The sequence below is a fragment of the Miniopterus schreibersii genome (genome assembly GCF_964146895.1).
Source record: "Miniopterus schreibersii genome assembly, chromosome: 13".
NCBI classification, from domain to species: domain Eukaryota; kingdom Metazoa; phylum Chordata; class Mammalia; order Chiroptera; family Miniopteridae; genus Miniopterus; species Miniopterus schreibersii.
This window is the reverse complement of record NC_138113.1, coordinates 32951024-32964625: the sequence shown is the minus strand read 5'-3', so window position 1 is coordinate 32964625 and position 13602 is coordinate 32951024. Positions and strand designations below refer to the sequence as shown.

General features: G+C 40.2%; 1 protein-coding gene across 4 annotated transcripts in view; it reads right to left on the bottom strand.

Annotated features, from left to right (window-relative positions):
- Nucleotides 1–8773, bottom strand: part of SANBR (SANT and BTB domain regulator of CSR) — a 34402-nt gene extending 25629 nt beyond the window's left edge. For 2 of the 4 annotated variants that reach the window (XM_081156253.1, XM_081156255.1), the window contains exons 1-4: nt 8607–8773; nt 3969–4127; nt 2733–2916; nt 1608–1701 (exon numbers count right to left, since the gene is read on the bottom strand). In XM_081156253.1, coding sequence (XP_081012379.1) covers nt 1608–1701; nt 2733–2916; nt 3969–4118 — 428 coding nt within the window. In that variant the 5' untranslated portion in view covers nt 4119–4127; nt 8607–8773. Of the gene's footprint in view, nt 1–1607; nt 1702–2732; nt 2917–3968; nt 4128–7845; nt 7893–8606 lie in introns of those variants that run through there. The other 2 variants (XM_081156254.1, XM_081156256.1) reach the window with 2 other exon arrangements.
- Nucleotides 8774–13602: the final 4829 nt, after the last annotated feature.

Sequence of the window (13602 nt, the reverse complement as noted above, 5' to 3'; positions counted from 1 at the left end):
ATTTTCTTACTAGTAATAAGTAGGAAAAAATAGTTAAAATTATTCACTAAAGAACTGAAAAATTAGCACAGCAACTTAGTTTATTTTTAACAACAAGAAAATTTGTCAGGCATTCAATAAATATAAATTCGTAAATATAGGTAAAAGAATTCTTAAGACTACAATGTGCTTATTTACATATTTTAAAAATAATTTGAGAATAAGTTCAGGTAATACATGAGAACAATTGCTTCGAAAATTATATACTCCTTGAATTTACTATCCCTTGAAAATTATATTACCTCAAAAAGAAACATTAGTGTGATCCACAACTGCCTACATGTCATTACAAAAGGAAGAATTAAATAAGAAGAGATACAGCGTCCTACAATATGAATTTAATGTGTGTTTAATTGAACTTCATAAATTTCTAACACAAAAAATTACATTTGTCCTAACCACTATGTTGTACACCTAAAACAAATATAAAATAATACTGAATATCAACTGTAATTGAAAAATAAATAATTATATTGGAAATAAAATTGGGCTACCAGAAAAAGGGTTATCAATTAACACTCTGTCAAAGTCAAAGGAATTTAAATAACTCTTTGCAAATTGTTCTTCCAAATAAATATAAACAGGTAATGGCAAGTATAATGAAGCATAAAGTTTCTGTGACATTTTGGACCACCATATAAAATATTAGATAATTCCAGTAAAAAAATTATCTGATAAAATTTTTCTGCCATAAAAACTGATTTTTCTATCAGTTAAAATAAAATCTATGTCAATAAACTAAAAATCACTTTAAAAGAGTGATTTTATTTTATTGTGGTAAAATATACATAACATAAAATTTACCATTTTAGTCATTTTAAGTGTACAGTTCAGGAGCATTGAGTACATTCACATCTCTGTGCAACCATCACTACCATCTATCTCCAGGACTTTTTCAAAAGGGTAAATGTTATGGTATGTGAATTATATAGTAATAAGGCTGTTATAAAAAGAACTATCTGAATGGAAAATACACAAAGGAACTTTAAGAGACAATGAAAATGTTCTATGTCTTCATTTGGGTGACGGATACTAGGTGAGCCCATTTGTTAAAACTCATCAAAGTGAATACTTAAAATATATGCAGTTTAGTGTATGTAAAATATACAAAACAATACAAAAGTTTCAAAACTTGCAATATACTGAAAGATATATTCTAAATTTTAAATGTTTCTAAAATGAGTAGTTATATTCAAATACATTATTCTAAATTACATATCCAGTTTCTTTAATAAAGTTGGAGAACTAATGACAGATATTTCTTTAGATTTAAAATTTTACTTTTCAAAGTTTTATGTTAATAGAGGTTATTTCTAATATTTCAAAATGAAGTTTTAAAATGAAAAACTAGTCCAATTTATAAATAACACAAATAAGCCATGTTTAGCTATCAAGCAATTATTTATAGTTCAGTACATGAACAACACTGATTTTGAATGTTTATCAATTGTGTAATGTGTTATTTCCTAAATTATAGTAACTGATGTATACAATCACCAATCATATATTTTATAATTTAAAGTGGATATTGATATTAAATCTTATCTAGCAAAGAACCAGCCTCCTACCCTTCAGATTCTTCAGTCTTTTCTCCACCACTATGAGTAGTACAATTTTCACTTTCTGAAGAACAATTCCTCGTGGAAGCTATACTATGTCTTCCTTAAAGACAAAAACAAACACATACAAAAACAAAGGGGGGAGGTTAGCATTTCCAGCTCAGAATGGGTTTTTACCTAATGAATGGTTATACTGTAAATGCAGGTTCTCAAGGCTAGTTAAAGATGGTACTTGGTCAGGTGACATTTCCCTCAGTATTTCCAAAGGTCCATGGAAGAAATAGTCCAAAAAAGGGATAACAAATTGCTAATGTTATACTGAAGCTTTAAAAAAATCCTGATATGGTGTGTAGAAACAGGGTCAAATGCTCAAAAGCCAATAGTATAAATTTCTCTTCCTGAAGTAAATGTTTACATCACTACTTTGACCGCTGTTGCTGAGATTAAAATAACTCACTACACTCCGAGGATTTCTAAAAACAGTTATTTCCAAAGCAATTGTGAGAAACATCTCTTCTACCCTGCCACTGTGTCATGTGAAGCTATTTTTGACTGCAATAAAGATAAAAAAGGTAACACAAGAGACAAGCAAGATTCCCTCTGGGGAAGAGGGGGGAACTTTAAGTAAAAGGTATAGGTCAAATTCCTTTAAAATTTATGACAGTAAAATTTTGGTAAAGAACTTTTTTTGATAATAGTATTTGACCTGTATTTTTTTTAAAAAAAAAAATCTTTATTGATTTCAGAGAGAGGAAAGGAGAGGGGGAGAGAGAGAGAGAAACATCGATGATGAGTCATTGATCGGCTGCCTCCTGCACGCCCCCAACTGGGGACCAAGCCCACAACCTGGGCACGTGCCCCGACCGGGAATCAAACCCCGATCGTCTGGATCCTAGGTCGACGCTCAACCGCTGAGCCACACCTGGCTGGGCATGACCTGTACTTTAACATTAAATTTTTTTTTATATACAGAAAAGAAAATTTTCTAAAACTTAGGAATATACAAATACGAATAGGTTTTTCTATTAATGTTTATATTAGCCTTTATATAAATAAAGAAAAGGTGACTGTAACACATAATATTTTGCAGAATTATTGTAAGGACAAACACTGCATTTTGTTTTCAAACCTTACCTGTTTTGGCAACTGCATCCTGACCAACTGAAGTTTCCTGAAATTCTCCGTGTGTGTCAAGAAGTGAGGATTTGATATACGTAGCTAAAGTTTCAACAGGACTCTCTCCAGCCATTAGGGGACTATACTGGTTGTCAACAGGTGAGCTTCCACTGCTCTTCAGTTCCTCAAACCTTTTTGCACACTGTAATGATATAAAAGTAAGAAAATGCAGGTCTGGGGGACTTTAAATTAAAAAAATAAGAAAATACATTCTTGCCTACTATTTGAAGATACTTTGCTATAATTATTTTTTTTGTAAGTGAATATTAATCCACTGGGTAACTACTGAAAAATGAGTATATGTTTCAATACAAAAAAGCCCTTGAAAAATTTTTTTTTAATTCAGGGTAGAATTTTTAAAAAATACACTTTAACCCAAAGGCCTAATATGTTTATGCTCTTGTAGAAAAATGAAGAATGCCTTTATCAACCATATTTCCTGTGGTGTGCATCTATTATCAGATAGCAATTTTAATAATTTAGTTAAAAACCTGGCTAATATATTAACATTAAATGAATTTCCACCAGGAATAAGACCAAATTCTAACCTTCAATGGAAAGTAAACCAAAAAGTTTCTGATTTGTGACACCAGATTTTCTTTATTAAAATAATGAAGACTTTGTTCCTAACAGTGCCTTGCATAAAATATCGTAGTAACACTTCATTGCCACCTACTTGGACTTAGTTTGTTTAGTACAGTGTTTTCCCTTAACCCATTAGCTGGTCATGAAATCAACTGAGAAGGTCCAGATTAGCAAAACATTAAAATATATTAGAAAATATCAATAGTACATTAAGAATAGTAAGGCTAAGTACTCCTTCACCAAAATGCCTTCCTTACTATGGGTGTTGATCAAACAACACTGCTATAGCATCCATTTTTAATCTCATCAACATCGACGTGGATGGTAAATTCCATAGCAGACTGGAAGGCGCAAAGGAAGAAAAATATATACCTACCCTTCCTCTTTCTCTGGAATCAATTAAAAAAAAAAAGATATTGTGAGTGAATTTTCAGTTGTATAGACATACCAGGTGGGTTAATGTATTATATAATTTATATAGTTTGTATCTAGTCAAATCATATCATATGCACATTAAGTATTTATACCTACATATAAATAAGTAAAACTCAAAATTTTTTTCTCGCTTTCTGATTTTTTCCTGGAGATATCTGTGGGACTGTTATTTACCTCTTTGGGTGTTAATCCTGGCACAAGCCTTGCCACAGTTTCCCAGTTGATGGTCTGATGAATTCCGATTAATGGATAAATGAGCATGTCTAACACCATTTGGTTGTTATTGTTCAGGCAATTGTTGTTTTCTGAATACCCACGACTCATTTTTTGGAACTAGAAATAGAGAAGACAAATTTATTTACATCTGATATCCAAATGTTTTCAGAACATTATATATCAGTTTATGTCTTAAAAATTATCTGTTACTATGTAAAGGAAAATTAAAATTGACCTAAAATAAACACAAACTATATAGCTCAAACTCTTCAAATATAACAGCATTTTAATGTTATGACTCAATGGATGGATAGAAAAATGGACAAATATGTGATTAAAAGTATAATACAAAAATATTAATGGTAGAATATAACAGGTGGGTATACAGGTGTTTACTATGAAATTCTTTTGACTTTGCTATATGTTTAAACTTTTTCAAAATAAAACATTGGGGGCAGGAATTGTATACAATTAGTGTAATTGTAATCAATTATACTTTGATTAGCAAAGTATAAATCAGGCACACTTAGGAAGATAGAATTAAACTGTAAAAAATAGCTAGTTAAAAAGAATTATAATTTCATTTTAGTCCTAAGCAATATTTATTTTTCTGTGAGTGAATGTCCATGCTACAAACAAGGAAGGCTGAACATACTTAACTTTTACTGATGTAATCAAATGAAACTTAAAACCAAGTTAATCTGACATTTTGGGATAAGCATAATCATTGTGCCAAGTGATTATTAACTATAAATGACAGAGAGATTATATGAAAAACTATAATTAGTGTTATTTTTATATGTTTGTAACAACTTTTTTGGGAAAGTTCTCCTCTTCCTTGTCTTCAGAAGTAATGTAACCATTAGCTTGATAAGCTTTAACCCTTACATACACACTGGAACACACAGCCTGGCACTCACATAAAAAGCCCGGACATCTACACACGTGCGTGCGCGCGCACACACACACACCCTCAGGTGCTCACTCCTGCAGAGTGGAGGCTTCCCTTGCTTCCTCATCTGGCTCTCCACCCCTCTCTCCTCACGTCACATCCCCTATTTCAATCCAGGAGCCCTTGAATAACATATCCAATGACCAAGGGTGTCCAAAATCTTTGGGCAACAGGATTGCCAAGAAAAAAGGATCTACATGGCTTTCAAAATGAATGTAGTTCAATAAACATTCAGTGAGTCCCAACTATGTGCCAAGCATCAAAAATAAATATGGCATGGTCCCTGTCAAGGAGTTTATGGTCTAGTGAGGGATACTAACAGACAAACGGATCATTTTAATACCATTTGCTGAGAGCCAAAGCAGAGGGGAGCCATGGAGGGGCAGAAGAGGGACACATAAGAGCTATTACTTACTGAGTACTTCTAGGGATGGTGGAACTGTTATTTCAATAAAATCTCACCACACCCCTGTAAGATAGGTGTTCTCCCTACTTTTACAAGATGAAGAAACAGGTTCAGAGAAGTTAAGTAATTTGTACAAGGCCACAGAACTAATAAGAGGCAGAGCCAGGTAAAACTGACTCTCACATCCTTATTGTTTCCATTATACACAAGAGATACAGTACAGGGGAGACAGCAGGTTAGGCATGATGGCTTGGGGTGGAGAAAGAGTGTAACAGATTTTGAAGTTAGTTATAATTCAGTGAAACAGTTTTGAAAGCTGTTTGTGAGGTAGGGTAGGGGGAAGGCTGTGGTATCAAAGTGAAAATGAAGCTACACCATTTAAACTTAGAGAATTTTAAGAATTTATGCCAATTATACTTCAATAAAGCCACAATTAAAAAAAATAATTTTAAAAACTTTTTTTTGTATCAATGTATGTGAGACATTTCTTATTTTCTTCAAACATCTGCTGAGCCTTCACTATGTACCAGGCATTGTATCTGAAGTTAGAACATAAACAGATGAAAATAAGACAAAGGCTAGTCATATCTATGATTTAATTGATGATGAATTCTGGGTTGGGAATATAATCACCAAAGAGAAGCTGTTCCTATGGAAAATATCATCTATTTTAGGATAAGAAGTACAAAGTGAGGATCCACTGACAGACTGGTACAGGGCCAAAAGTAGTGCACATAGGACTCTGCAGCTCTGCTTTGAGTATTAACTCCACATATGCTAATTAAGGCAAGTCATCTTAACTTCAGCAGTAACATTAAATGATAATACCTCTGACTGACATCATAGAAGAATCAAAGGGATTATTTTGTGAAAGCACTTTGAAGACAATAAAAGCACCTCACAAATGTGATGCAGCATAAAATAACAGGATCTATCTCCTAGGATTGTGCTGAGGATTTTGAGATGTTTAAATGTTGGGATGGGGTGTTGGAGTATAGAAGCTCTCAGGTCAACTACGACTAGTACTATGTAACTGTTTACATAAAACATTGATATAGGACATCAGGTGGTGCACATCAAAAGTTATCCTACATGTATCTGCATGAGCATTAAAAAGAAACAAAGAAAAACACTAAGCACTCTAAAATCACAGTTTTCTAGCAACAAGAGACTACCTATTGATGGGCTAGAATCATGTTGTGGATACAAGTATAGACTCTGGAGGCATATTGCTCAAATTTCATTCTGGTTCTACCAGTTAAAGTATTATATGGTTCAGATTACTTATTTCTGTGCCTCAATTTCCTCATCTATAAAACAAATAATAGTGGCTAGCCCACATACTTCTGAGGATACATGGACCGAGCTACCTGGTACAACAGTAAGAACTATATAATGTTTGTAGTAGTAACAATACCATTCCAGAGATCCTCAGATTAACGAAATTCATAAAGATAAATGTGGCAGAAAAGGAGGGACAGTAACTTTTCAATGAAGTACACTTTTGACAAAATAAATAGAAAGTCAGATCTAGATTCTTATCCAGTTTTACCACTTTCAATTGTCCCAGCTATAAAAAAAAAACACCTACTTTTGTCGTTACTGTAAGGATTAAATAGTAATATATAAAGCACCCAGCACACTATGTGGCATACAAAAGGTGCTCAGTAAATAATTTATCACCACTATTATTATTTTTCCCCTTCCAATTTTGGTCATTATTGGCATTCAAAAAATCTAAGAATTATTTTAATAACCATAAATCAGTAACTGTAAATCGCTGCCTTGAGCCCACTTGAAGAGAGACTTTACAGAATTTCACTGGTCTCCACCTGTGAGTCTGGCTCACCATCACTTTTCCTACCATGCAATTTGACATGTTAGGCTACGGGGTATTTTTTAATAATTTGTTTGGGCCTTAGAAAACAGTCTAAAACATAATTCAGGGCATGGAACTCGGTGCTTCCCTCCCCCCCCCCTTCCAAAACATTTACTTAAAATTCCTAAAATATTTATTGTGACCTACAATGTGTAGGCCTCTGTTAGCTAATCAAAAATGCAATCCAGACTAAACACTTAAAAACTTGTATGTACACTTCAAATATGACACTCATACACACGTTTAAGAATAATTTAAATCACCTAGAGGTGAAAATTTGCTTTCTGTTGACATTTTTCTTTACACAACTGAATCACACCAAGCACGGGGAGAGTGCCCGGTGTCCATCCAGTCGGATGAATGTTCAGGAAAGCCTCCCTCAGAGCCTGGGTGTAGGAACGGGGGGCACAGCGCTGACGGACGGTCCACAGTAACACCCACTCTCAGAAGAACCGTCACAGTGCATCCCACGGGGGGGGATAGACATAGAAAACTGACAAGAAGTTTGAAGCTCAAATGACACCACTACTAAATCTACTCCCATTCACGACAAAATATATTTTAAAAGTTAACGTTTAAGCTGCAACGTGTTACTTACCAGAAATAAAGATGCTACTTGTTTACTACGCTACACTCTCTGAGCGCCCTTCAGGTCGTCTCCTCCACTCCACAAGCTTGGTTTACTTCAGTGTCTCTGTGCGACCAACCTAACTAGTTAAGACCAGCAGAGGTCCACAGCTGGCATCTCATTGTTAATTGTTTTTTCCTTTTTGAAATTGAAAAAGGCTCCTCGGGACAGCAGTTTCCCCCGAGCCGCGGAGGGAAGGGGAGCGAGGGCGCGGAGGCAGGTCGAAGGCCCCGGCAGGGCGGGGCGGAGGGCGCCCCGAGGCGCCCCGCACCGGGGGAGCCCGGCGTCCCCGCTTCCAGACCCCCGAGAACCGCGCTGGCGGCTTCCGTCGTGAAGGAGACAGTAATCACATCCGACACCCGGAATGAACGGAGCAGAGCCCCGACACCTTCGGAGGGGCCCCTGCGCGGCGCCCCGCGCTCAGCCTGCAGAGGGACCCGCGGCGGACAAAGGCGTCGGGCGGAGGGGCGCGGCCGGCGGGCGGGCAGAAGCTGGCTCCCCCGGCAGGTGCGCGGGCGGGACGGGTGGAGGGGCTCCGGGGCGGGCGGCGCCAGCGGGCGGCGGCCGGCGCCGGGGCGCGTTCGCGGGCGTTTGGGAGAGCGGGACCCCGGCCGGCCCGGCCCGCCGGGATGGAGGCCGCGGCGGGAACGCGCCGGCTGCCAGCGGCACCGCCCCTCGCCGCACTTCCCGCCCCCTGGCCGGCACCCGAGCCCCCTCGGCGTCTCGCTCACCTTCACAGGGCCGCGGCGGCCCTCGCTGCACCTCCGTCAGCGGCGGCGGCCGGCTCGGCCCGCGCTCGGGCCATACGCTCCCGCGCCCGGGCCCGCAGCCCCCGCCGCAGCCCTCACATCGAGCCCTCACGCGCCGCGCCGCCCCGCCCGATGAGCCGCGGGGGACCAGCGCCCGGGGGCGGGGGAGCGCCAGGCCCAGGGCCGCCCGGCCAATCGCGGGCCAGCGCCACAGCGGCGGAGCCAATGAGCGACGAGCTCCTGTCGGGCGGGAGGGAGCCGAACGCGCGGCTGCGGCGCCTCGCCTAGGTCTTCCCGAGCTCCCCGGACTGTCGCAGTGCAGCGTCCCCACCCTCCCGCGTCCTGTCCCTTGGCAACCAGAGCCTCCAAGCCGGGTCTTAGGTGACCAGCTCCGAGTCCGGAAGGAAGGGGGAATATGGGAGGGAGGGAAGAACTCGAGTAACGGGCGTGCGAAATGGCTTTCGGGGCGGGTCGCTTTGGTACAGCGGCTTAGATTAGGCAGAATGGCAAAATTGTGTGACCCGAGAGACACTGAAATTGTCTTTGGTTAAGCATCGTCTTTATCAGGAGGCGTCTCTTGAAAAATGTAAATAACTCTGGGTGACAAATTCAGCTTTTATTCACACCAGTAGGTTCCGCCTGTGTGTGACTGTGTTACCGCTGGGAACCTGGTACGATGTATACAGCCCAGTCTTGGAGGGTAAGTGCCACACACCACATTTTAAATTTCCACTTGGGATATGTCTGTTCTGAGGACCGAAAACTAAATGTCAGAGTCAGAGGGGACAGAAAAAGCCAAGCCCCATCCAAATGAATAATTCCTGCGGGGAGGCCTGATGATGGCGTGGCCAACTGGACAGAAAACGTCCTTTTTCCCCAACTGGATCACCTGTGAATTCCTGCAAATCTTTCGCTCTTTTTGTTCCGCGAAGACATTCAAGTTAGGCAAGTTCTGTAGCACAGATTTACCAGGTGACTTCGTGAGAGAGGCTGCTGGCCGGCTTCCTTTCCTCTCCCACGCGGGCTGGCGCCCCGCGGTGCGGGTGCCGAGCCAGCTCCACGCGGGGCCAGCAGGACCCCTGCGGGACTGCAGAGCGGTAACGCGGAGGGACGCGGGCCGCCGACCGCCTCGCTGGCACCGCTGCCTAACGCGCCCTGCGCGGCCTGCCCGTCCGCCTCGGGACGTGAGTGTCAGTCTTGCTTTAGCTGGTGCCCTTTTGACCTACTTGTTACAGAAGCTCAGCGAAGCCCCTGAAAGGGAGAGTTGGTAGCGAGAGTGGTGTGCAACAGTAACAGAGACCCAAGACCTACATGGCGTTGGCAGGTGGAAGCCTACTGCAGGCTGGAGGGCTGCTGACTCGTCCCAAATGTACTGGGGAGAGTGTCACCCCGGTGAACTTGGAAGGCGGGCTGTCAAGCCTACAGCTCTGAGGGAAGTAGTTGAGAAAAGGTCAGAATGTGAGTTTGTGTTGACGGCCGCCCCTTGCTTTCAGCAAGGCGCAGCAAAGAGAAGTGCAATTAGTTAGGAATGAACCAGTTCGCAAGCAGAGGCATTAGAGAACAGACCTCCACTACGGGGCCTCGCCGGTAACATCTGCTCCGGCTTTTGATCCACATATGACTATGCATCTCTGGGGGATCAGTGCAGGCACTTAATGTTTGAAGGGTATCCTCCTCATCTCTCTCCAGTTTCTTCTAGAACGAAATTCATTTACAGAATGACAGAGCTAGAAAGGATCCTTGAACAGTCAACTTCTTCAATCTTTTCATTATAAGGTCAGAGAAAGTTTAACTGACTTGTCCAAGGTCAGATAGCCGACTCAGGTTCAATGACCTTTGCCCAAAGAAGAATCTGTCTTTGGTATTGTAGATGTCCCTTCCTGAGGCCTTTTATGCAGAATGGGCAGTTTTACCCCTCTCTTCCATCTACTTTCCCTTCCTCAGCAAGTCTAACTCTTTTGTGTTCATAAGCTCACCTATCCCTCAATTAGGTTTAGCACAGACTAAGTTGCTTTAACAAAGAGACCCAAAACACAGTGGCTTAAACATGATACAGGTTTATTTCTCTCAAATTACAGTAGAGGTGGTAGTTCAGGGCTGGCATGGCTGCTTTGCCATCCTTGACACATAACTTCCATCATGGCATCTGAAATGGCTGCAAACGCTCACTCTTACTTCCACACCCCACATAAGAAATGGAAAACAGCAAGAAATGCATGCCCCAGGATTCTTTAAAATTTGAATGAATTGGGGTGACATTGGTTAATAAAATTATATAGATTTCAGGTGTACAATTCTATACTACATCATCTGTATCATGCCCCAGGACTTTTAAGGCATGGTCCAGAAGTTACATGTATCACTTCCACTTGTGTCCCATTGGCTACAATTTAACCATAAAGGAGGAGGCCAAATAATGTAGGCTCCATTTGAGCAGCTGTGTACCCAACTAAAAGGTGGGAGTCCCACTTTTAAACTATGGGAGAGTGAATACTGATGGTCAATAAGCAGTCTCTACACAACAGTCTAGTTTCGAGGATTATATGCTACCCAGACCTCTATTATTGACTTCATTACAGTAACTTATTTTTGAAACATTTTTAACTAGTGAAATGTGAAACTAAAAAGGAACTCCATTAGTACTATAAAAAAAATATATATATATATACACTTAGATAAATGGATGAAAGGCAATAAAAATAAATGCAATGTCTTTTGGACTCCAGCTACTACCAAACATGATTGCAGAGCATGATTTAAAACGTAACTTTCTTCATGACAAGGCAAAGAGCTGTATAAAACAACAAAAAGAAACAAAATGTGGAAAAGTAAAAGATATAGCAATAAGCACATTTCCTTCATCTGCTTCAAGTCTGGAAGAAATGTTGGAGGCCATGTTCACTTCCCCCCAAGTCTCTGATAGTTATTATATCCAGTGTATTCTTTTTACTAACCCAAGGTGGAGGCCCTGTTCACAAAAGCCACTAGAATTGATATGCCTCATGTTCAGAATCCAAGTCCCACACGGTGTCATCATGTATGTGTTTGTGTGTGTGGCAGTTCTATGCCTAACACTGTAGACTCTTGACTGCTTATTCCTGAACAATAATATTTCCCCCTGTCCCTCAGTACCTGTGCTAGCAATAGGTAGGAAATTTTCCACTCTTCTAATAGTCTGCTACAAGACAGTATCCCCATTCCTAAAGGGCATTGTCCCACCTGATCCCCTTAGCAGGTCTTTGGTCTTTAAATACAGTTCCTGATTCAAAATTGCATCTTGATAGCCTGGCTATTAGCAAGTGCTTATCACCTTTAACAAGAACACTTACCCCATTGTCAGGTGCTCTGCTAGGTGCTTAACACAGTATCCTTTCAACAACTCAATGAAATAGATATTTAGAACTTAATGGGTATTAACAAGTTTCAAATGGAAAATGTGTTAACTATTTGTAAGTTCACTTTTAAAAATGTGTTTTCTCACTTGGCTGGGATGGCTCAGTGGTTGAGTGTTGCCCCATGAACCAAGAAGTCACTGTTGGATTTCCGGTCAGGGCACAAGCCGGGTTGCGAGCTCCATTCCCAGGAGGGGGTGTGCAGGAGGCAGCTGATCCATGTTTCTCACCAATGTTTCTCTCTCTCCTTCTCCCTTCCCCTCTCCCTAAATAAAAACATTTAAAAATTTTTGTTTTCACATACAAATGGAAAAACAGTAAAGTAGTGTATGTTTAATCATTAATACAATGGTTGAGATTTTTCCAATTGATTTATGAGTTTAGTTGCCATGTACCACATATGAAAATTTTCAAACAATATTGCCATACACTAAAAAACACACACGTAAAACTACAGTTGTAAATGTACCTGCTTTTTTTTCTCTGAGTCAGAAGGCACTTAGAAGTCTTCCTAAACCTCAAAGCAGAAGTTTCCAAATGTCTTAGTTTATGGACCTGTGAGGACATGTGGCAAAATGGGGGAAAAAATATATGCTTGCAGGTTTATTAGTAGAAATTATGCCTTTTCTACTTTCTGGTGTTAATATCCTTTCTTCATTCCTGGTTTCTCCTCACATCCCATTGAGGATATTGAGTTTCCCAGTTAATTTCAAACTAAGGATTAGTTTTTACAAAGTAAATATTAAACAAAACAACTCAAAGAAACAAAAACACATTTCTTGACTTTTCACAATGTAAAACTTGAAATAATTGGCTCTGAGTGTCTGGAAATTGGAGGGAAGTTCTCACTTTTGGCATTGTGGTGGGCTACATGTGAGGCTCTCCTGCTGAACAAGACCCTGTCTGAGACATACACATTAAGGCACTGTGAGTCTCACAGGAAGTTGGGGGCAGGCAAAAATCTATCAGATTCAGTGAGCTGGGAAACTGCAGGCAGAAAGGAGGGGTGTGGGTACCCTGAGGGTAGATGCCCAAAGCTGTCAGGAGTCTGAGCTTTGGGCCAGTAAGTAGAGTGAGGGTGAGGGGAAAGAGATCCTGGTCTCCTACTCTTACTTAAGACTTTCAAGGGAGTCCTTAGTTGGTCCCAGAATATGATGCATCCATACTATCAGTAGAGGCAGAAGTGAATCCTCTGTGGAGTCAAGCCCGCCCAGTTTTGGCCTGCAGAACTCACAGATTAACAAGCAATAAGCTCAGAAAGGTCACCACAAACATGAAGAGGCCAGATACTATGCGTGGGAATCAGAACAAACAATAAACATTTTAACTTCTAAGGATTTGCAGATACTGGAATTCTTGTAGACATTAACATGGTGTCCTCAAATAAAGGGCACAATATATGATCAATGATGAACAAGCAGATTGAAAAAAAGAACTTTTATATACAATTATTAAAATATAATTAAATTTAAAATATAATTATGAAAATTTAAAGAAACCACAGTGAATGAGTTAAATGGTAAATTAGAAATAACTGAAGAGCAAACATGCAAATAAATACACATGAAAAGTTATCCAGATTGCGG